The sequence below is a fragment of the Macrosteles quadrilineatus genome, unplaced genomic scaffold, assembly GCF_028750875.1.
Source record: "Macrosteles quadrilineatus isolate MER2022 unplaced genomic scaffold, UCM_ALF_1.0 Scaffold_4__1_contigs__length_99947679, whole genome shotgun sequence".
Lineage (NCBI taxonomy): Eukaryota > Metazoa > Arthropoda > Insecta > Hemiptera > Cicadellidae > Macrosteles > Macrosteles quadrilineatus.
This window is the reverse complement of record NW_026542597.1, coordinates 73,359,031-73,382,509: the sequence shown is the minus strand read 5'-3', so window position 1 is coordinate 73,382,509 and position 23,479 is coordinate 73,359,031. Positions and strand designations below refer to the sequence as shown.

General features: G+C 34.6%; 1 protein-coding gene across 4 annotated transcripts; it reads left to right on the top strand.

Moving 5' to 3' along the window:
- Positions 1 to 230: 230 nt before the first annotated feature.
- On the top strand, positions 231 to 22,391 carry LOC128991862 (cdc42 homolog). 4 transcript variants are annotated; one of them, XM_054415092.1, is made up of 7 exons: positions 231 to 354; positions 12,196 to 12,306; positions 12,605 to 12,677; positions 13,518 to 13,627; positions 14,938 to 15,135; positions 18,313 to 18,423; positions 20,019 to 22,391. In XM_054415092.1, the coding sequence occupies exons 1-6, from the start codon at positions 283 to 285 to the stop codon at positions 18,400 to 18,402; spliced, it is 654 nt and encodes a 217-aa protein (XP_054271067.1). In that variant the 5' UTR covers positions 231 to 282; the 3' UTR covers positions 18,403 to 18,423; positions 20,019 to 22,391. The 4 variants fall into 4 exon arrangements, with proteins under 4 accessions (XP_054271067.1, XP_054271068.1, XP_054271069.1 ...); XM_054415093.1 differs by lacking the exon at positions 231 to 354 and adding an exon at positions 2,848 to 2,902; XM_054415094.1 differs by lacking the exon at positions 231 to 354 and adding an exon at positions 2,864 to 2,907.
- Positions 22,392 to 23,479: the final 1,088 nt, after the last annotated feature.

Here is a 23,479-nt window from a genome sequence, read left to right as displayed (position 1 = left end):
CATTCACTATTGGTTGTAACATTGCAGTCAAAACAATACACTTAGGATGATATGAAAAAGGGCGAAGCAAGGACTTTTGATTAAAATACTTGTCACTTTCCAAAACGACATGATGGTAGACGAGCTTACTTTATACTGTAATGCTATTTCCCTGTATTCAAATCAATTGAATGTAATCACCATTTACTCAACATATGTTCTGTAATATCAAATGTCACTGTGTTTATAACGTTCGGTAACAAAACATAATGATTAGTGTAGTTGTCTTAAAACATTTTAAAAATGACAACAAATAGAAGTCTTCTCAACGAGTTGTGTATTTTCAAGGATGTGTGGAGGATTTACAGATATGGAGTAAGTAAAATATAAACAAGGTTTTAGTTCATAACTAGCTGTGTGGCGTTCTACGAACGGGGATCTTGTAATCAGTTGAAACCTTCATTGGGGGAAAACTTTACAAAAATCGCACAAAATTGTGTTTTTGATAGTTTGTTATTTTATTTCCTAAGTAGCGACACCATACAAAAGACACTCTCGCCAATCCAGTGAATACAGAAAAATGGCTGGAATCTTGATCGGTACATCGGTACTCTAGTTTTCTCGGAGTAGGCCGCGTAAATTGACAATTTGGCGTTACAGACAGAATAGTCCATACTGTATATAGAATAGGTCTTGCATAACTAATGTACTAGCGAATGAGGATAACATTTATTTTGATGAAACAATTTTGTCATACGGGTTTTGAGCACCATCACGTAATGTGTGTTTAAAACTTTATATATAAAAAAACGTCAAAAACCGTTATTCCATGTGAAAAGTTCGAACCAAATATTCATAGAACAGCACATTGTAAGTCTTGCATAACTACTATAAAAAGGCGATAACTTAACAGTGATAAAATTGGAATAATTTACCTCAACATGCAGCTGTCCCATGTCAGGATATCATGCGAGTTTTTCAACAATACTCTTATCAGCTAACAGAAATTGAGATAAGACTCGTTTCGGCTTTCTTAGGCTATGAAACGTAATAACCAAAAACTGCATGATTCTACGCAATGTGCAGACAAAACTGTAATTTTATATATAATATCTCCAACAGTATAATTCATCATTTAAACAATACAACCGAATAACTGTTGGTTGATAATACATTACAGACATTGGAAAGAGTTTGACGAATTAAAGAGGAAAAAATAGAGTTTGAAATTTAATTTCTGTTAATGAAAAATGTGTTAAATTATTTTATTTGTTATGGTATTTTGAGAATCTCACTAAAAATTATCTTCAGTCCATGTTTCGTCATTCGCTTAGTCTGCAGGTTTGCTGCGGCGGGGGTATTCGTTTATTGCTGATTATTGTTTTTGTATATTATTATTTATCAACGTGTTCTTGTTAATTAATTTTAGAACATTATTCATCTTTTTATTTTATCATAAAGCACTATATTTTGTCCCAAGTTATTTAATGTGTTTAATCAATAATTCATGCGATCAGAAAACTTTTCGTTCGTGTCAGGGAGTTAGTCTATGATATTATTATGTGAAAATATTTCAAAGTGGAGATGCCATCGGATTTTAAAATCAAATTAAATAATTAAAATATACCTACTATATGTCATGGAACTCTCAGGAGTTGTTGTCTGTCAACTACACGGAAGACCACTTGTAGGTTGGGGACTCTATAGCCAACCCACAAATCCCTCTTTTTTTCTCGGGCTCTATGACCAGCATACTTCTTATTTTGCTGCTGGCTCTTCTTCCTTCTTCGCTTTCCTACTGAAGAACTCTTCTTCCCTTTTCCCTCCCTTTCCCTTGTTTTTCAGCCGAACCCAATGGTGTCAAGTGATCCTTGCCGAAGAAGTGAATGCCACCGGTCTCCTCAGCAGTAATTCGTGCCGGTTCTCGAGGATGCCAGGCGACCTCCTGGAGTAACTAGCCTTACCCGGGTATGCAAGGCTCTGCCTGGGCTCAATCTTCAGCCTCACTTAGTAGTTAATTGTTGGGAACGTTATGGTTTCCAGAAAACCTAAACCCTGCCAGAACCAAACCTCGATGCGACTCTAGAAGCTACATCACCAACACTTCAAGGGTTATCTCATCCAGAGCAAGATCCATCTCGAAGGATCCCGAAATACCAGAGGAACAACAGGCCCAAATTTGGGTCTTGATGTCTGGACAAGGTTGTCCGTGCACCCTAGAGGTGCAACGGCCACTCCATCCTCGGCAGAAGGACCTTCAAAGGAGGCGTAGGGGTGTAACCCGTAGGTATGATGAGGGTCAAGACACATGTCTTAAAACACCTTCAAACTCTTGATATCACAATGACAAACAGGAGTACCGATTTTGCAACCAGTCCGATGAGACTGAAAAGCACATAATTCTGGATTTCTACAAATTTGGTGCTATGAGAACGGTCCTGTTTGGTCAAAAGCAGCCAGGTGATGAACCAGACGCTAACCAGGACCTGGTCAAGGACAAGGGATATTCTTACCTTGTTAGTGGCAATCGGGGAATGCACAATAAGCTCCAGTAGACGTGCTTGGACCCCGAGTCCACCCCTCAACAATACAATACTAGCAAAGTCGTGGAGAAGATGAGACTCGGATCAGATTCCAGATGCGGAAACACCATCAAACTTTTTATTTGATAGTGACACGAATACTAGAAAAATAGTAGCTTGAGGCGTATGTTTTATCTATGATACTAGACTTTTCTAGTATTCGTGGATAGTCCTGATGAGTGAAAAAAGACAACGTACTTTCATACGTATGAACTCAACCCTAAGAAATTTAGGGAATTTCAAAAACAGTTTCTTGAAGGTCTGTAAAATGAAATGATAATTAGTTGGCGGTGTTGGTAAAACTGTAGAGCATTGCTTTGTCGACGCCCTGCATATTGTTGGTAAGGTAATTTCTCTAATTTTCTAATTAAATATAACTTATATTCGTAAATAAACTTGTACTTCCGAATTTATAAATTTATCTGATGATTATTAACAAAAGTCTCATTACTTTACTAGAGATTTTGGTAGAATTGACACATCTTTGTAGGTCCATAATTGCAAACAAAATGGCCTCTTATTATGAATGAGTAAACCTGTCAGAATTCTGATAAACTTACTGACGTTTATGAAGTTTTTAGCGTTTTACTTCACTCTCACCTAGTTCTAAGGTAGTTAATACTTTTGTTTCTTGGAGTTTTAAACCTTACGTCATAGATCAATGTTTGAAAAAGTCAGGAAGATTATTCATACTATGGCCCAACACTAGGCCTATTCAAGGATTAGGGTAGGAACTCGCCAAATCTTTACCAAGTTTAACTTCTTAGAATTAGCTGTGAAGCTTATCATGCATTGGGGTCTAGCTTCAAAAGTTATCTAAGTGTGTACTGCCTAAAATAAGTTATCAAGTTTCAGGCACGCTAACTTAAACTTTGAACAAGCTTACAGAGCTTGGATCCAGGCATGAGTTAGGCTAACTTATTCCTCATAACTTTGAGTAATTGAGTCTCAGGTATTCCTCAAAAGTTTTCTTGTGTGCTGTGTCTTTCTGTGTCATTTAACAAGTAAATCTAACATTATTTTGGCTAAAAAATGCTTTAGGCTTACCATAAGCTTAATATTCATTTAAGGGACAAACCACTATCTTACAAGATCATAATAGCCTACAACTTATAACTCATTTACAACAGCTTACATTACAGTAAGGCTATATTAGCGGGGAGCAGCCTAAGTTAAGCTATGACTTATTGGGGCTCCGTGCATAAGTTACTTAAACTTAACTTATGTCATGTTGCTTTATTTAACAATAAGTTAAGCGGTTTTAAATATTGGCTTCAAGCATAAGGTGTTGTTTAATGTAGTTAAAAACCACTTAGTTTATCCGTTTTAAATTGTACTTAAGTTAGTTTGAGCTAATCTGTAACTTAAGTACCGATAAGTTAGCCTAACTAAGTTTAATTGGTTACGGCCAAGTAGGCCTAACTTAAGTTAACTTAACTTAGTCTAAAAGCCTTTGTAGCCACCGATAACCACAGCTAACTTAATCAATAGTTGATTAGAGATGTATGAGTCTGTTTACCTTTCTGATACATTTGTCTGGTAACAAATAACTTATAGTAGGCCTATTGATAAATATTCATTCAATCAATTTCAAATTTATAATGTAAATAAAAGATACACCTACATCTTATAACTCTTAAAACATATATTTACGCTTATAAGTTACTGTTACTCATAAGATGGTAAATATACAAAAAAGATGGTAAGTGGTGATTGATTTCGATTAGACACTCCAATCATCATCACACCCAATAGGCGAATCTATTGGCGAATATATTCGCCTATTGGGTCTGATGATGATTGGAGTGTCCAATCGAAATCGATCACCACTTACCATCTTTTTGTATATATTTAAAACCGTCTTGGGAGTAACAGTATAAGCGTAAATATATGTTTTAAGTGTTATAAGACGTATCTTTTATTTACTTTCCGTAAATTTAATAACGCGTACAATGCCGATCAAGAAGTTATTTAAAATTATATAACGTATAATTAATTGGAAATTTAGACTTTTTAAGTAATTAAAGTAATACACAGAGTGAGTCAGTGAAACAGGCTATTTTTTTGCTATTTTTGTTGGTGAGTAGTGGGAAGAAGGGAAAAGTGTTATAAGACGTACATCTTTTATTTACTTTCCGTAAATTTAATAACACGTACAATGCCGATCAAGAAGTTATTTAAATTTATAAGGTATAATTAATTGGAAATTTAGACTTTTTAAGTAATTAAAGTAATACACAGAGTGATACAGTGAAACAGGCTATTTTTTTGCTATTTTTTGTTGGTGAGTAGTGGGAAGAAGGAAAGAGGTCGGGTAAGTTACCCTGCCTTCCCAACCTCTGGAAGTTTAGTTGCCATGCAGCGTTGGACCGGACCACAGCGCTGTTTCGCCGTCAAGGCATTTTATCAAAAGAGTGAAAGTTATGTGCGTACACGGCCTTGCGCATTCATTTCGTCTGCCCCCTCGAGACATGCGTGTCAGGGATGGAAGAAGAGGTGGGAGTACCAGAACTGTGTGGACACCAGAAAACATTTCAATCAGTTAAGCGATTGCCAGAAGTCCCTGTAGGTCTATCCAACGGCTTAGCAAAGCACTTGAACTTTTCGCGCCAACGGTGAGACAAATTTTGCATAAGGGTGAATCTCACGAATTTAATGTAGTTTAATTTAAGTCTCAGCCAATATTATGTACTGTACTAACAAATAAATCATTGCCAATAAAACTGTGTTAAATTACTTCCCTCAATCCCTATTTTCCATTGCATTACCTACTATTTAAGAATAAAAAATATTCAATTTATTTACTTAAGAATGTTTATTCACGAAAATACAATTCGGTAACGTGTCCTCGACTATCGTCTGCTACTTGTCTTAAAACACGCAATATGTGACGAAAATATCAATGACAATTTTTCAAAATGACAGCTGAAGACAGTAAAAGAGGAAAGCAAATACTAAAAACACAATATAGGCCTACCATTGACTAAGGAAGTTATATTTTCAACTTTCATGGTCCTTGGTCTGCTCCACGCCAAAAACGGCAAAGAGAAAGTGCTAAATCTATGACGCGACTTTGAGCGGGAACGAAACGATCACTGTTCGTTGTGCTTATATGTGGTGAAGATATATTATGTTGTTTCTTTTGTTTTAAACGTTGATTAATACCTCAAAATAAACATTTTCAGGTAAGAAAAATTATGTACCTTAATTCGATAACAAAACGGTAAGTTTGTTGTTATAAACCTAACCTAAATCTTCCAAGGTCGCATAATGCCGCCTTTCGTTACTACGTTGTATTTAATCTGGAATTCAACATCCGGTAACGAACATTTCGGTAACGTTACTGGAGAGGTAAAACTATAGTTTGACGATTTAATGGTATTATTTATGGTTTTTTATGAACTGTTAATATGGTAAAACTACTTTACTTGTACACTTTATCTATGTTGTAAAGTTTTGCTATTAGTTGGCAATTTATTAATTTAGTATTATTCATGAATAATACTAAATGCTTCACTTCATGAAGTGTTCACATGGTAAAATTAATCTTTCACTTAACTTTAGCCATTTTTTTGTTGTTAATTTTGCTATTTTTTTAATTACCTAGTGTTAGCCTACTTATAAAATAAAGTATTATTTTTAATGTCACTATTGTGTTGTTTTTCTCTATGCCCAGCTGTCTGGATGTGCAGTGAAGTAGCAGACAATAGTCGATGACACGTTACCGAATTGTATTTTTGTGAAATAAACTTTCTTAACTAAATAAATTGAATATTTAATATTCCCAGATAGTAATGCAGTGGAGAATAGGGATTGAGGGAAGTAATTAGACACAGTTTTATTGGCAATTATTTATTTTTTAGAACATATTGGCGTGAGATTCATCCTTATACTACAATTCAGGTAACGGTCAATACAATCATGTAACGCATTGGAATTTTAATAATTAAGGGTCTATTATATTGTTTATATAATTATTTTATCATTTAATAAAATTTATCACTGCATTTTTTATCAGTTTTCAAGCGTTACCTGATTGTAAATGTTTCTATGTCAACTAAATTTGAAATAATGGGAAAAATAGTAAATGATCAAATTCAGCTCTGCTGATATGAAAATTTATTTCATACAATATAAAGTTTCAATCTACCAATAATTAAAATTATTTCCTATTTAAAGTGTGACATTTTGTGAGATTCACCCATAAAGATCTTAACATGCATCCATACAAAATTGAGGTTGTGCAAGCCTTGAATATGTGTGACTTTCGATCTGGCATTACTTTTTGTGAGCATATGCTTCAGCTAATGGAAGATGGCCTGTGGAGCTAACTCACAACCTGTGGATGAGTGATGAGTCTCATTTCCACTTAATGGAATATGTCAATAAGCAAACTTTAGATATTGGTCGGCCCCCAAGCACTTCACGAATGGCCAGTTCACTCTAATACAGTTAGGATTCGGTGTGCCGTTTCTTCCCGTGACATAAAACGGGGATATTGCCTGACCCCCTTTATCCTCCGACCTCAGCTCCAGCGTTTATGATTATCATGAACTAACCAAACTAACTAAAAACTTAAATCTGTACCGCAGTGCAATGTAAGAGTGGTAGGCGGCGCTATTTTCAAAAGACCTAGGCCATAAAAGAAAATCAATAGGAGTATAGAACCTAGGCTACACTATTTGAAGCCAACACTTAATAGAGTAGGCTAATATAGAATAAAATATTTTAATCAGTTAGATATTTAAGTATCAAACTGATATTTAATTTGACAATAGGCCTACTATATTGTGGGTTCTATGCGGAACTGTAACTTAACTTAAACACTAATTTAACTTATTACAGTTATGACCAGAACTGTATTCTGGGTTACTATTCAGGATATTTTATACTTCCTCCTTTTTAAATCCCATATTGTCACAGCAGAATGTTTGTGACTGTATGATTGTTGTCCCTGAGAATCACATTTGGTTATAGCTTGAAAAAGTGGAAAATTCTCCATTATGTCTTTGAGGCTGATAATTCCCCTATTTATTTGTAGGGACTTGTATCTGTAGCATGAAATTGTGTAGGCCTATACAGTGAAAAACTTGCTAGGCAGCTAGCTTAACTGGAAACTCAATATCCACATCTGACGAATAAGTTAGTGGTTCTAAGTGTAAATTATATATCCTCAAAATTAAAAGTAGGCCTAATCCAACTTATTACAATAAAAATTCAATTATTCAACTTCACCTTGTATGAAATTTTTACTCTTTGGTTTTTTTTTGCCACTACCCCTATATTTGTTAAAAACATTTTGCTTAACGGATTTTGCCTTCTAATGTTGTCGTGGAAATGTGGGGGTGGGGTATTATGATTAGTCTCGCCAAAGTGTGTGTGAGACTAGTAATAGGATACTTATACCACTAGACGCTCAACAAATTAGTTTATTAGCGAATTTCCCTATAGGGAAGTAGCTATTACCGTAGGTCTCATGGTAAGACTTAGGCCCGGGACCGATTTACTTTTTCATTTTAATGTCCCCAGAAGCCAAAAACACCATTCGTTCAAATTTTTATATATGTATATATATATATATATATATAGGTATATATATAGATTTATATATATATGTGTCCGTGAACACGATAACTTGAGTAATTTTTATCCGATTTTGATGAAATTTGGTTTGAAGGTGTAAGGCGGGATAAACTTGAATGAGTTCGCGATCCAGCATGATCGGACCATGGGAACAGGGTTTTATGGGGGGTTTTATGGGGTAAAAATGGGTTTTTCTCACTTTTTACCCTCAAAACACAAAATTTCCCAATTTTTCTCTAAACCTTCTTAAAGAGCTTAAAAAAACAAACAATTCAGTATATCAAAGTGTTTTTGTACGGTTATTGGTTACGGAGAAAACTAAAAAAATGGTAAATTTAAAATTCCCATGTTATTCTTATGGAGAATATTGTAAAATGTTGTAGTTTGCTTGTTTACGGATATCTTTTGATAAAAGTTGGCAAATTTATTTATTTTATAGTAAGCTATCAATATTTTACTAAAAACACACTACTTTATTAGTTTCCTTGTAGCAGCAAACCTAGGTACTCGTTAAACCTAATAATGTTATTTAAATAGATCAATTGAAAATCAATTCGGACAAATGGAAATTCGCTTAGACGGCAGGTTTGCTGCGGCGGGGGTATTTTCAATCATCCTGGGTGACTTAAAATTAAATAAATAGCCAAAATATGAATAAAAATACCCCCGCCGCAGCAAACCTGCAGACTAAGCGAATTTCCATTTGACTGATTGGATTTACACTGAAATGTCTACTTAAATATAACATTTATTCCCGATTTAAATAGAATTAGTTTAAAAAGTACTTAGGTTTGCTGCATCAGGGAGGGTAAAACTGTTTTTTTTTTTGTAAAATGTTAATAGTTAGTAAGAAATAAAAAATTTTCCAAATTTGATCAAAATATGTTCATAAACAAGCAAACTACAACACAGTTTACTTATTCTCCATAAGAATAACATGGGTATTTTAAATTTACAATTTTTTTAAATTTTCTCCGTAACCATTAGGCGCATTATAACGCTTCAATATACTAAATTATTTGTTTTTTTAAGCTCTACAAAATGGTTTAGAAAGAAATTGCAAAATTTTATGTTTTTTGAGTCAAAAATGGGAAAAACCTATTTTTACCCCATAAAACCCCCCATAAACCCCCGTTCCCATGGTCCGATCATGCTGGATCGCGAACTCGTTCGAATAAACGTAGGTTTACACGTTTGTACCAAATTTCATCAAAATCGGATCATTTTTGCTCGAGTTATCGTGCTAACGGACACATATATATATATATATATATATATAAATATATAAATATATAAATATATATATATATATGAATATGAACGAATGGTGTTTTTAGCCTCTAGGGACCTCAAAACGAAAAAAAAAATCGGTCCCGCGTCCAGGTCTTACCATGAGTACTACGGTAATAGCTTATTCCCTATATGGGAAATTCGCTAAAACACTTTGATCATAATTTATTTGCAAGTAGTTGATGTTTCTATACTTACAAAGAATGGTAACAGTAGGCTAAAAATACATACTCTGCCTTATATACCTTACATACTCTCACAATAAAATTGAACAGTTTTGCCAAGGCTGAGACGAATCTAAAAAATGTTTTTAAGAAAGGACTTTCAAAAACACCTACCAGACTTGGTAAAAAAGCATTTTTTACAAAATTAGTAATTGTATGAAATTTTATCAATGGATGTGACAGTTTTTATTCAAAAGACTTTTGAAATCTCTATATTTAAACATTGGATAGAGCATCGAATTGACTTACCTGGAGTATTATTTCAATGTGGTTGATAAGTTTGTTGTTTCCCCTACCTAAGAGATAGACCTGTTATCTTATGAAGGTCATTCATCAGATATTGAAGCACAGTGTAGCATTTACTATTAAAAAACTTAACCGTCGCATAGCACTTAAGTTAATCATAGGCCATGTATACATTAGTAAGTATGTGTACAATTATTTTATGGAATATTTTTTTTCAAATTTGAATAATAAGGAATAACTATAGAATTTTGATTTTAGGCCTAAGATACAGCACATAGTAAGTAAGATTTGTGTCTAAATTTAAATAACAGTACGGTATCTCAAAATTTATTATTAGCTATTACTTCATATCTTGGAAAAATAATATGTAGGGCTTACTAAAAAAAACATTTAAGCAAGATACAGCACATAAGTTTAGTAAGATTTGTGTCTAAATTTAAATTAGGGTGCAGTATTTCAAAATTTATTATTAGCCATTCATTACCATACTTCATATCTTGGAAAAATAATATGTAGGGCTTACTAAATAAAAACATTTAAGCGATCTATGTTAAAATATAGGTACCTACAATTTTTATTTAATTTTTAATTAAATAATTTTTTTTTAAGTTTTAAGTTAACACAATTAGGTATAATGATTATTAAAAAATTACAAAACAGCTAGCTGTGGGCCAGTCCTACGCACGGGGATCAAATAGTCAGTAAAACTATATAATATGGAAAGCGAAAAGGGACCTCTTGTCGGAGATGCAAAATTTTTAGTACGGCCGATTTAAGTAATTAAAGTCAAAAATATCGAGTTTGGGGTGTCTATCCATTGTTATACATCATTTAACATAGAACATGATAGTATCGGTTAAAATCTCGAATTAAAGATGCAAAAGGTCGAAATAAATCATTTTGTTAGCCTCTGCACGGTCTGAGAAAAGGTACCTTTTGTTGTTCAATGTTATTTCGCCATAACAACAAGAGGTCCTATTTCTAATATTCCCTTTTAGCGAATTTCCCTATAGGGAAGTAGCTATTACCGTAGGTCTCATGGTAAGACCTAGGCCCGGGACCGATTTACTTTTTCATTTTGATGTCCCCAGAGGCCAAAAACACCATTCGTTCAAATTTTTATATATCTATATAGAGATATATAAAATCCGCACGATATAGAGTTATCGTCCATCCGCACGATAACTTGAGTAATTTTTGTCAGATTTTGATAAAATTTGCTTTGAAGGTGTGAGGCAGGATAAACTTGAACCAGTTCGCGAACCAGCATGATCGGACTATGGAAACGGGGTTATGGGGGGTTTTATGGGGTAAAAAGAGGTTTTTCCCATTTTTGACTCAAAAAATTATAAAATTTAGCAATTTCTTCCCAGACCACTTTGTAGAGCTTAAAAAAACAAATAATTAGGATGTTGAAGTGTTATTATGCGCCTAATGGTTACAGAAAAAATTCCAAAAAAATGTAAATTTAAAATTCCCGTGTTATTCTTACGGAGAACAAGTAAACTGTTGTGGTTTGCTTGTTTATAAACATATTTTGATCAAATTTGTTAAATATTTTTATTTCTTACTAACTATTAACATTTTACAAAAAAAACTGTTTGGCCCTCCCTGATGCAGCAAACCTAAGTACTTGTTAAAAAAATTCTATTTAAATAGGAAACACATTTTATATTTTTAAGTAGGCATTTTAGTGTAAATCCAATCAGGCTAATGGAAATTCGCTTAGTATGCAGGTTTGCTGCAGCGGGGGTATTTAAACAGATTTTAGTTCAAAAAATGAATTTTCCTGCATTCTAGTGGAAATTAAGAGAACTGCATCAAAGTTCAGTTCACGAAGGATAAAATATCTCACAAATTTTGCGGTCCCGACAAGAGGTCCCTTTTCTGAAAGCGATTTTTACGACATGCTTCAATAAAACAATTATTTGAATTAAAACTACCATGAATTAAGAAATAAATTTGTTTTTTTTTCTAAGAGGACGTTATTTAAGCTTTCTTTTGATACCAAAATCGTTTCTTAAATACGAAAAACACCGTTTTTTATGCGTATTTGAAACTTTTTTCAAAATTACCCTGTTCCGTAACGAAATTTCAAAGTCCTATAACTTTAACAAAAAACATCATACATGCGTGGGACTTGCATCAATCGTCCCTATTTGTTTTCCAGATCATATATATACTTTAACAGTAATTGCACACTAAGTTATTGCACAATAAGTTTCACCATTAAAAATTTGGTTTATAAAGGCTATATAAATTTTTAAAAGGCCTTATTTCTCTGTTGATAGAACACCATGCAGACTATCAAGTGTGTTGTTGTTGGTGACGGAGCCGTTGGTAAAACTTGCCTCCTCATCTCCTACACCACAAACAAGTTTCCCTCAGAATATGTACCGACGGTAAGTATCGTGAATGTCGTAGGCTACTCCATGAAGCTATGGCTTTTTAGTTTACCTACTTTTAAATTATACTGGGGCATGGCTGGTCATTAGGCCTACTCCATTCTAACTTGAACAATGCAACTTTTGACTCTTATTTGTAGAAAGTTGGTTTGTGAGCCTGCTTTAGCAATTGAAACTAGTTTTTAAACCAAATTGTGGCTCAGTGCTAAATATTTAATGTGCTAAGAAGATAAACTGTCAATCCTGACTGTGTTAATTACTGTTTGTTCTGTTTTTTAACTTATTTTCTGTTCAGGTATTTGACAACTATGCTGTAACGGTGATGATTGGTGGAGAACCTTATACACTTGGACTTTTTGACACGGCAGGTAATTGTCTCAATTTGTTATAACTAAATAATAGAATATTCCTAAATTGTGTATTAGTTTTACTAAGTGCTTCACTATGGAGTATGACAACAGAATGAAATATGTTTATTTACCAATACTACTAGTAGCTTCGGGGAGCGAGCTGGTCTAGTGGTTAGAGCGTGGGACTTCGGTCCAAGAGGTCTCGGTTTCAAATCCCGCCAAATCACCAATGGATTTTATCTAAGTGATAATGCCGCAATCCCTAGGTCTAGCCTGAAGAAATGTGCAAAACAATCCCGGGCTCGTGCCTTGCGTCTTAGGACAACAAAGCGGTAGGAGCGAGTCAGTAATACTGAGTAGCAAGACGCAGAATGTTTTCACAAAAGTACCTCCGCCAACCACCTCACCATGATCCGACTTTGGCTTCTTAAGATGGGAAAATTTACTAAAATCAATATAATATATCTCCCCCACCCGAAAAGCATTTGAAGACCTAGAACAAAAAGGTTCAAGTAAAAAAAAAATTAATACTGAAATATGCCAATAACTTAACCCTCTATAGTAGCAATATTTGTATGTGGTTTTATCTAGTTTGTTCCTCTGGATTTTATGTGATATAATGAACGTACACCTAATTTTATGTAACATAATTATAAAGATCAGCTTTTGAACTTGTCACAGTGACTAGCTAACCTGAATACCATAAATTGTACGTAAACATTTTGATGAAAGGAGTTTGTAAATTATACATAAATTATGTATAGGGGAGGGAAAAACTACTAACGAAATAAGTAGTTTGACTTTGGTAACCAACATCGTGATAGTAATAAATTATTATATTATTTTTCTCTAACTCAGGTCAGGAAGATTACGACAGGCTTCGCCCTCTCAGTTATCCACAGACCGACGTCTTCCTTGTGTGTTTCTCTGTGGTGTCTCCGTCATCATTTGAAAACGTCAAAGAAAAGGTAGGTAATCATGGTCAGCTACCAAAAGAATAAGTGTCATTACTAAATAGCCCGCTTAGATACATTGTACCAGCGACAGATGAAACTATGAATGAATTAATAACCTAAAAGTATTAATTTCAATACGTCTTGTGATTATGTCTTAACAGACTGCCATCCAGCAAACACTGCATGCGTTTGAATTGTACCCTGCGTTGTCCCTGACTCTGTGAAATAACAGGCAACAACAAAACATGTTTTTCCTACCACTGCATGGAAATTATCTCATTACCACACCTGTAAACAGTACGCAAAATAGCTCATTTCCACTTAATTAATAGCTCGCTAAATCAGCTGATTTCACTGTTGGCATTTCTATAAAACATTAACATCCGGTAAAGCATCTACGAAAGTGATTTATACGTCTCGCCACCCTAAGTTGAGGCAGCCCAAACTGACCGGGAGGGTCATTACCGGCTGTTCCCGCACGACCCTTTATAATCCGATTAGTGACACTTCCGTGAACGCTCTAGTTCAATAATTATCATTAACAAATTTTAAATCCAATGTATAAATTTAGTCATTTACAATAATAACTTTTAATTTATTTAACATTATTTAACTCTGTTGATTTAACAAACATTTCCGTCTTTGTCCCATCAAAAACGGACAATGTTTACGGTTTGTAAGCTATAAACAAAAAACCAATTAGTGTTTATAGCTCACAAACCGTAAACATTGTCAGTTTTTAATGGGACAAAAACGGAAATGTTTGTTAAATCAAAGTTATTAATGTAAATGACTAAATTTATAGATCGGATTTAAAATTTGTTAATGATAATTATTGAACTAGAGCGTTCACGGAAGTGTCGCTAATCGGATTATAAAGGGTCGTGCGGGACCAGCCGGTAATGACCCTCCCGGTCAGTTTGGGCTGCCTCAACTTAGGGTGGCGAGATGTATAGTAGGTAGCGGTAGCCCAATATTGATGGTAATAAGTCAATAGTTATTTATTTGACTTAAGTTTTATATTCTAGAGATAGTTGTTGTGTCTTATTCTTATTAGGAAATAAAATTTTGACTGTGAGTGACTCAATGATTTTCAATTTGAATGAAAAGTTTGCCACAGCTGGTCCAGTTAGGATAGGATGTCTACTCCCGGTCCATAGTAGCCTAGATCAGTGTAAGACACTCATTCAACACAGTCTTTAAATTTAATTATTGGTTTTAAAAATCAGAAATGCATAGAGATGGTCCATTTAGACGTAATGCCAACTTCAATATCAAAAGTCAATGCTACCATTGTATACTGATTTGAATATGTTTCACAGTGGGTTCCAGAAATAACGCATCACTGTCAAAAAACGCCGTTTCTATTAGTAGGCACACAGATAGACTTGAGGGATGATGCTGGCACAATTGAGAAGCTGGCTAAAAACAAACAAAAGCCAATATCATTCGAGCAAGGGGAGAAGTTAGCCAAGGAACTGAAAGCCGTCAAATATGTCGAGTGCTCTGCCTTAACACAGGTGAGTTGAATTGTTAAGTAATTTTTTATCTGCATTCGTTTATCTTGTCGGTGGCCTATTCTACGTTTCTTGTGAGGAATGATCCAAACCGTGTTCTTAATAGACTATTTCAAATCAACCTTTATGGATACCATCATCAATTGTGGCTCAATGAAAATGATGTCTCGGTCCAAAACCGATCCCACTTGTGATCAAACCACCAACCTTTAAATTTGAAGGCAAGCACTTTAACATCACAGCTACTGTGATTACGCTGCCAATTAAAGCATTATGTTATACTTACTTAACATATCTAAGGAGAGATATGGTTGCACCAACAAAACCCCTCCATATCTCTCATCTTCTGCATCTTCCTCAGTTGCTCCTATTCACTCTATATTTCACTTTGGTTGTTTCCACAATTTTTGCCTGGCCTTCCTCTTAGTCGTCTTCCTTCAGAGTTCATTATTAAAACTTGTTTCAAATGATTATCTTTCCCTCTACTCAAAATGTGGCCAGCAAATCTAATCCTTTAACAATTATGTTCACAAACTACATTCAGATATTATACAGTTTTCTTAGTTTTTCTATTTTGTCTTTTCCTCCTTTTTTCAAAAAATGGCCCATACATTTTCCAAGAATTTTGTTTCCAAATGTGATAATTTTTTACTTCCTTTTATTTAATTTTCATGTTCCTACTTCATAGAGTAATATTGGACTGATGATGGTTTTTTGACAAATCTGATGTTACACTTTACCTAGTCATGTAGTCCAGCTTGTTGTAGTGATCAGTTGAATGTGACTGACATGTGTTTCGCCAAGATCCAACTGGTCTCTACATTAAGTTGGATTGTATGACGAGGTAGATTTTACCATCAGATTTGTCATGGAGCCTTAATCCAGAGGACCTCAACACGGAATAATTGATGGTTTTGTATTGTTTTTTTGTGAGTAATTTTGAAGAAAAGAGTTTCTTGCATGAATAGAACAAATTGGTTACTATGGAAATGGAATTATGGTATACACTGATTTTTAAATTGTTTTCCTATTTGTTTAGTTGTTGCTTTGACAACATCTACAGAGTGAATAAAAAGTCAAGACCTCCATCTAATATTTTTCTAAGTAAATAATACAGAGATATCTTTTTGGTGGGCGTGAAAACTTAGCAGGAAGTTTCATTTTATCAGGGTGTCTAGTAGTCGGGAAAATCGGGAAAGTCGGGAATTAGTATTGAATTTCAAAATGGTCTTGAAAGTCGGGATTTAGTCTTAAATTTAATTTCAAAGTCGGGAATTTTCATGATTTTGCCGCGATCGGCGTCTTGCGTTTACGTAACCGCGAAAGCCAATGATGATTATACCTGCTCGGCCACGGGAAATGTTCATGATTTTGTCGCGATCGCGGACGACGACGATGACGTTTCCGTGGCCGTGGGAGACGACGATGACGTTTCCGTGACCGCGGGAGATGACAATGACGTTTCCGTGACCGCGGGAGATGACGATGACGTTTCCGTGACCGAGGGAGATGACAATGACGTTTCCGTGACCGCGGGAGACGACGATGATATCTGCTCGGCCGCGGGAAATGTTCATGATTTTGTCGCGATCGCGGACGACGACGATGACGTTTCCGTGACCGCGGGAGATGACGGTGATGTCTAAACAGCCGCGGGAATTGTTCATGATTTTGCCGTGATCGCGGACGACGACGATGACGTTTCCGTGACCGCGGGAGACAACGATGATGTCTACACGGCCGCGGGAAATGTTCATGATTTTTCGCGATCGCGGACGACGACGATGACGTTTCCGTGACCACGGGAGATGACGATGACGTCTCCGCCGCGGGAGACAACGATGATGTCTACACGGCCGCGGGAAATGTTCATGATTTTGCTGTGATTGCGGACGTCGACTATAACGTTTCCGTGACCGCGGGAGATGACGGTGATGTCTATACATCCGCGGGAATTGTTCATGATTTTGCCGCGATCGCGGACGATGACGATGACGTTTCTGAGACCGCGGGAGACGACGATGATGTCATTGATGTTTACAAGCCCGCGGGAAATGTTCATGATTTTGCCGTGATCGCGGACGACAACGATCACGTTTCTGTAACCGCTGCAGTCAATGATGATGTCTAAACATACGGTACGCGGAAGATGTCATGATAAAAAAAACAAATTTGCTAGTTTGTATTTTTTATTGCTGCATTATTTCTTTACTTGAAAACACGACATTATCATAATACTACTTTATGACAAAGACAGGGGTTGGTGTAGTATTATTTAGAAAATTTGGTTAAGCTATAAAAATTGGTATCGGTATCAAGAATTGAGAATCGATACATTTTGGTATCAACACCCACTAATTGTTGAAAAAACTAACTAGTCTTGAAAAATCTGGAATTAGTCTTGAAAAGTCTGGAATTAGTCATGAATTTTGTAATGGAAATAAACTAGACACCCTGTTTTATGGTTTTGAAATTTTTTAGTGTCCCTCAAAAAGGAGGAATTTTGGGGGAGGAAACTTAATATTTTTAAAAGTAAACCCCCTTCAAGTGACACCTCGATTTTAAATATTTACAAAAACTTAATGAATGATGAAAACCATCTACGGTATCTCTTCTCTTTCCAAAATGGTAGCCAATATAAGCATTACATTGATTTTTTCTTTATACTCTTCAATACGTATTACAGGCAATATTAATATCATTTTGGATAGAGAAGAGAACAGATAGCGAACTCTAGTTTTCACCAATCACTAGTAGTTTAAGTTTTTGGAAACACTTTAAAATGAGGTGTCACTTAAAGGGGGTTTACATTTAAATATTTTGAGTTGCCCCCAAAATCCCCCATTTTTGGGGGACACTCAAAATTTTCAAAATCATTAACCGAAACCTCCTGCTAAGTTTGCACAACCACCAAAGGGGTATCTCTGTATGTTTCCTTAGAAAATATTAGATGGGGGGGATGTCTTGACTTTTTATTCAAACTGTATATCAAATAAGAATGTTTAAATACCAGTAGGGAATGGCCAAGTGTCTGATAAGGTAACTTTTAAAGAGTTAGAGTTCCGCTAGCTTATTGGTTGAATGTCAAACCATAGAATTAGGATTAAACCTAGAAGTGTTGATTGATTTTTTAAACATAGTTATAAATAGTTGGTACTAGTTATATGATGTTGGTTGCAGAAAGGACTAAAGAATGTCTTTGATGAAGCTATCTTAGCAGCACTGGAACCACCAGAGCAGAAAAAACCAAGAAAGTGTCGCATACTGTAGGAGCCTGGGCTGCCAAGAATGGTAAGTGCAGTTTTGATTTCCTGTTAGCCTTTACTGATGTATATTTTTAATTGCTGGACAAGTACAATAATTAAGTTAATTTTGATCAGTAATATGACTTTTTTTCCAGTTTTAAAGTGGGTAGAAGAGGATCCATTGTGGTAAAAAAATTCAAAAAGCTAAGATTAGAGTTGCATTGATGGAATGAATGGATACTAGTGATGGTCAAAACCAGAAATTTCGAATCCAAAACAGAAACTTAAAAAATCGAATCTCGAATCTCAAAACCTAAACGCGAAACTTTTTAGTTGCCCAAAAAATACAAGTAATGATAACATTTTCATTATGATTATGTGATCAAAACTGAAAGAGATTGACTCCTAGTCCTGATACAGAAATAATAACATAAATGTGGCAGATAAACTTCAAACCCAAAACATAATTTTTTTATAAACAACTAACATTAAAATAAATTAATCTCACCATATTAAATTAACGATCAGATGATATGACATTATAATGATAATAATTAGAACATTTAGTGGCCAATAAAAATTTCTTAGTGTCTAATAAATATTCATATGAAACTGAATTGTAAGTTGTTCCAGTATTTAAGATGCCTTTTGCAGTTAAGAATACAATTTACTTGTTTCATTAGTGTTTATGGTGATCTGTTTGTTCCATTGCTACCAGCTTGTTTGTAAACAATAATAATGACACAAAAATCTCAGCAGTTTCAAAAATTAAAGTGACAAAATTTTCAATTTCAAAACTTTTGAATCTCGAAACTGAAACTTTTCTTAAGTTTTGATGGTTTTGAGATTTGATATTTGGTTTTGACACATCACTAATGGATACACTACTCACCTAAAGTTCCAGGCACGACAAAAGCTTGTTAAACTTTATATTTCCCCCTTTAGTTGAGACCTAATATCACAGTATGACAGAAACTACAAACATTACCTTTATATGATTACTAGTAAACTTAAGTAGTAAACTAAGGTAGGTAGTAAACTAAGTTTGAGAAAAATATAGGTAAAACCTAGCAATCTTTTCTTTAGGAGGGACTTTTTTAACATTTTGTATACTATCTCTAGTAGTCCTACCTGGGACTCTTTTCTTAAGTGTGTTGGTTGTTTATCAATTCCTTCTTCTTTGGTGTATTACCCAACCAAGTGTTTTTTTTTTCACGAACCTACCTTCAGAGTTGAGGATTCAAAACAGTTGATGATAGCCATGTTTGTTTACAGACTGCAACCAAATACTATAGCTTATTTTTATTAGATTGAAGTCTGTAATTCCATATTCCATTTATAGTGTACGATGAGGAACATTGATTGAAAAATGGTTTACCCTGTTCGGCTTGTCGACAACAATCGTAGCCTGCACAATGCAACTTGTACCCTAACTAGGCCTACAGTGTTTCAAAGATTAGTTTCCAATTTATTTTGTGTCTAATGTGTTCTTTTCTAACTGTTGTGTTTTAATCACCAAAGAAAACTGCATTTCTTGTAATATATATTTTGTTTTGCAACCGTAATTTTTTTCTGTATTTTATTACCATTTCAAAAATACCACGCAACGTAATATTATTTATTTTTTGTTGATTGTTGCAGAATGTGGGACGGCGACCATCAGCAGTGCTGCCAACCTAAGCCATAACATCAGCGTTTGTAGCTAAGCACTGTGGACCCTCGGGTCCTTCAAATTGTAAATAATTTAGCCTAGAAGTAAATTTACTACATTATCGATCCGTTTAAAAGAATTGTCAATGATCTATTAATGCATTTATTCAGTCTCCCCGGCCCAGCCGCTGGACTTTCAATATGCGTAAATTAAGTTCCAATACGTTTATCGAAACTGAATAAACTCATTAATGCTACCAGAAGGATGATAGGAAAGATCTTTCGGACCTATAATGTTTATGGTACGATTAGCTTATAAGTATTTTACACCACTAAACCAATCATAACGTTTTGTACAGAATAAAACCCAGTTTAACACCTAAATTTACCAGTTGTTGAATACAATTTTTTTATCTTTTACAATGACTGCTGTATTATTAACAGTATATTGTGTTTGGGCATTTGTATAGCCTAGAAGGAAAGTGTTAGGATAATGAAAAGATAGATATAGTTTCAAAAGGTGTTTCTTCCTATTGAGTATTTCCCTCCTTTCTAAGTATAATTTAAACTTGGTGTTTTTGTAATTGGAATTTACGCCTTTGTACTAACCCTTATTTAAATCGAATGTGTATGTCACTCTTAATTATTATTTTTTTTACTCCTTTTATCACCTAATCTGATTTTTTCACCATAAAGAACAGTTATTTTCTTACAAAAACGATGAGACGGTGTATAGCTAAAATGTTTGTATTGGGAGAAAGACAGAGAGCATTCATATTTTTATAAAAAAGAAGATATACAGTAAGAGGTCTATTTTGCCTTGTAGACATAGTATGGTGTATGTTTGAATTATGTTATTTATTGCCTGATTGATTATATTTGTATCGTTTTAGTTTGAAGGATAAATAAAAAATTGTTTGCCTTTTCGCTTCTGCAATTTTACAGCTCATACTTAAAAAACACTTACACCTTAGTGTCTGTGGTTTTGTTTGAGGTTAGTATAGTAAAACTTTTTAAAGCAACTCGATAAATCGTTGAAATGTAGATCATGACAATTTCGATCCACTTTTTGTTAAGAAGGCTAAATTTTCTGTTGACAGTTAGTCAGACTTAGTTACTTAAAAAAAAGATCAAACAGAAGAAATAAGCTAGTAAATGAGGTTGTTAAAAGGAACCAAATTCAGTAGATTTCATTTGGGTAACTTTTGTGCCATACCGTTTGAAATTGTGATTGAAATTTATGAGCTTATTTACAAATGAGACCTGTAATCTTATGATTAAAGCCTAAAATGTTTTAAATAGTTGATAAACAAATAGTAAAATCGAGCACTGATTAGAAATGCATTAAAAACTAGCAAAAATGAAGACCTTATTCTGTGAACTATCTTTAGACAAAATGAATAATAGCCTAGACTAACCAACACAAGAGAGTACAGTAGACTCCCTCTTATCCGGACACCTTCTAACCGGACTACACTTGGCGGAAATGACATCTCTTTAACCCGGAAAATTTTATCAGCACATTAGTTTAACTGGACTAGATCGGCAGAAAGTGGGCGGCACTGAAATGACTGTTCTCATGGGAAAGATTTGAGACCAGTGATTTTGTGTCTAAATACAATGCTCTTCTAAATTTAAGTCGAATACTGTATACAGTATCCATTTAAACAGTCCGTTTTAACAAGTTTTTGGGGACGACGGTTTAACCGGAAAAACTGTTATCCGGACTAGCCTCGGTCCCGAGGAGTCCGCATAAGAGGATGTCTACTGTATGTTTAAACTATAATAGTCTACATGGTACAGTTTAGTTATTATTATAGATACAATTAACTAAGGCTAGGTAGTACAATTGGATACACAATCTTCTCTTCAACCTTAAAATAACAATTTTCTAGTTAATAAAACTTATAAAATTCACATTGATTGACACAAAAAGGCAAAACTGAAAATGGTTGATATACCAGTTGATTAACCACCTAAACATGTAAAGAAAAGGCTTGACTGAATCCAGTAAAAGCTGTATTTGTAAAAGCATTCATTATTGTAAATACTGATTTGTATATAGTAAAAGTGAACAGATTTTTTATGTGTAATGTCTAAAATTGTGTTTATATCGGAGTTCCTCAAGGGATAATCATTAAGTTTTGATACCATACAAAGACAAAATAGCTCAACGTTAGCAGGCTCGGGTGGTCAGGGAAGTAAATCGGCATGAAGCATATCCAAGATGTAAAATGATTTGTTATTAATATTACATTAAGATTTAAAATACAGTAAGGGGCAACACACTGCTAGATTGATGACTACCATGTAACACAAATCCTTTGATATTTATTAATAAATATATACCTTATTATAAAAGAGGATTGGCAATGTTATTTCAACCTTTGTACCATTAGTTCAGTCGTAAGTTAAAAATACCCCTCAACTGGAAATAATTCCCTAAGCAGGGAAACTTTGCATTTGTAGTACTAGTACCGAGTACCCAGTAAAAAATATAATTAAAAATTAAAATTTGTGCATGCTGTGCTACGGCCGCCATATTGGAAAAATACAAAAATGTTGTTTAAAGGAAAGTTAAAAACACACAAAATACATCTTTTTACTTCTTTACATCATTTGCTATATCAATATTAAATTTAAACTTTGCATGTTATTCTTGAATAAGAAAACTGTTGGAGTTTGCTTGCACAGTATATGGATATCTTTTGATCAAAACAAAACATGTGATGAAAGTTAAGTGGTTACAAAGCTAAATTATGAAAATTGCAGATGAGTTAGTGTACCCTCTGATGAAGCTATAGGTTGACAATGGGAGGTCTTTTTACACCAAAGACAACAACAGTCTAGATGCTAGACCTCCATGGAGGAAGAATTCATAGTTTGAAACTTTAAAAGTGATACATTTTTGTTTGGAAATATTCCCTCTGATTATTGAATCTTCCTTCTTACACCTTGAGAAAAATTCCCTTGTCATAACTAAACTAGTTTTAAGCCATCAGAAGTTTAAGCAATAATGAATGAATTATTTAAAAACCATACATTATGTGAAAAATTAGTAAACTCACAGAGAAGTAAGATGCAGAGGAAACATGCTTATGGGATGTCCACCCGTTTGCCCCTTTCAGCTCTAGAGCTGCTGAAATATACTTGCGAGCAATGTGTGGAGATTCCTATCGCCACAGAAAACATATTACTATAACCCAGAATGCCAACCGCATGGTAAAAAGCATTAAGCGGTTTGAGAGAGCTTTGCCTGTCAATCCGTAGGCAGCGCCACCAGCGATGCTATGCTATTGCATGGCAACGCTGGTGGCGCTGCCTACGGATTGACAGGCAAAGCTCTCTCAAACCGCTTAATGCTTTTTACCATGCGGTTGGCATTCTGGGTTATAGTAGTACGTTTTCTGTGCTATCGCACAGGGTCTTCACCTCCGTGAGCGTTGCAGTAT

Coding starts and splice junctions, on each gene's coding strand:
- LOC128991862 (XM_054415092.1), top strand. CDS start 283: ATGACAACAAATAGAAGTCTTCTCAACGAGTTGTGTATTTTCAAGGAT. Junction 12,678..13,517: donor TGGACTTTTTGACACGGCAG/GTAATTGTCTCA, acceptor TCTCTAACTCAG/GTCAGGAAGATTACGACAGG. Junction 13,628..14,937: donor TTGAAAACGTCAAAGAAAAG/GTAGGTAATCAT, acceptor TATGTTTCACAG/TGGGTTCCAGAAATAACGCA.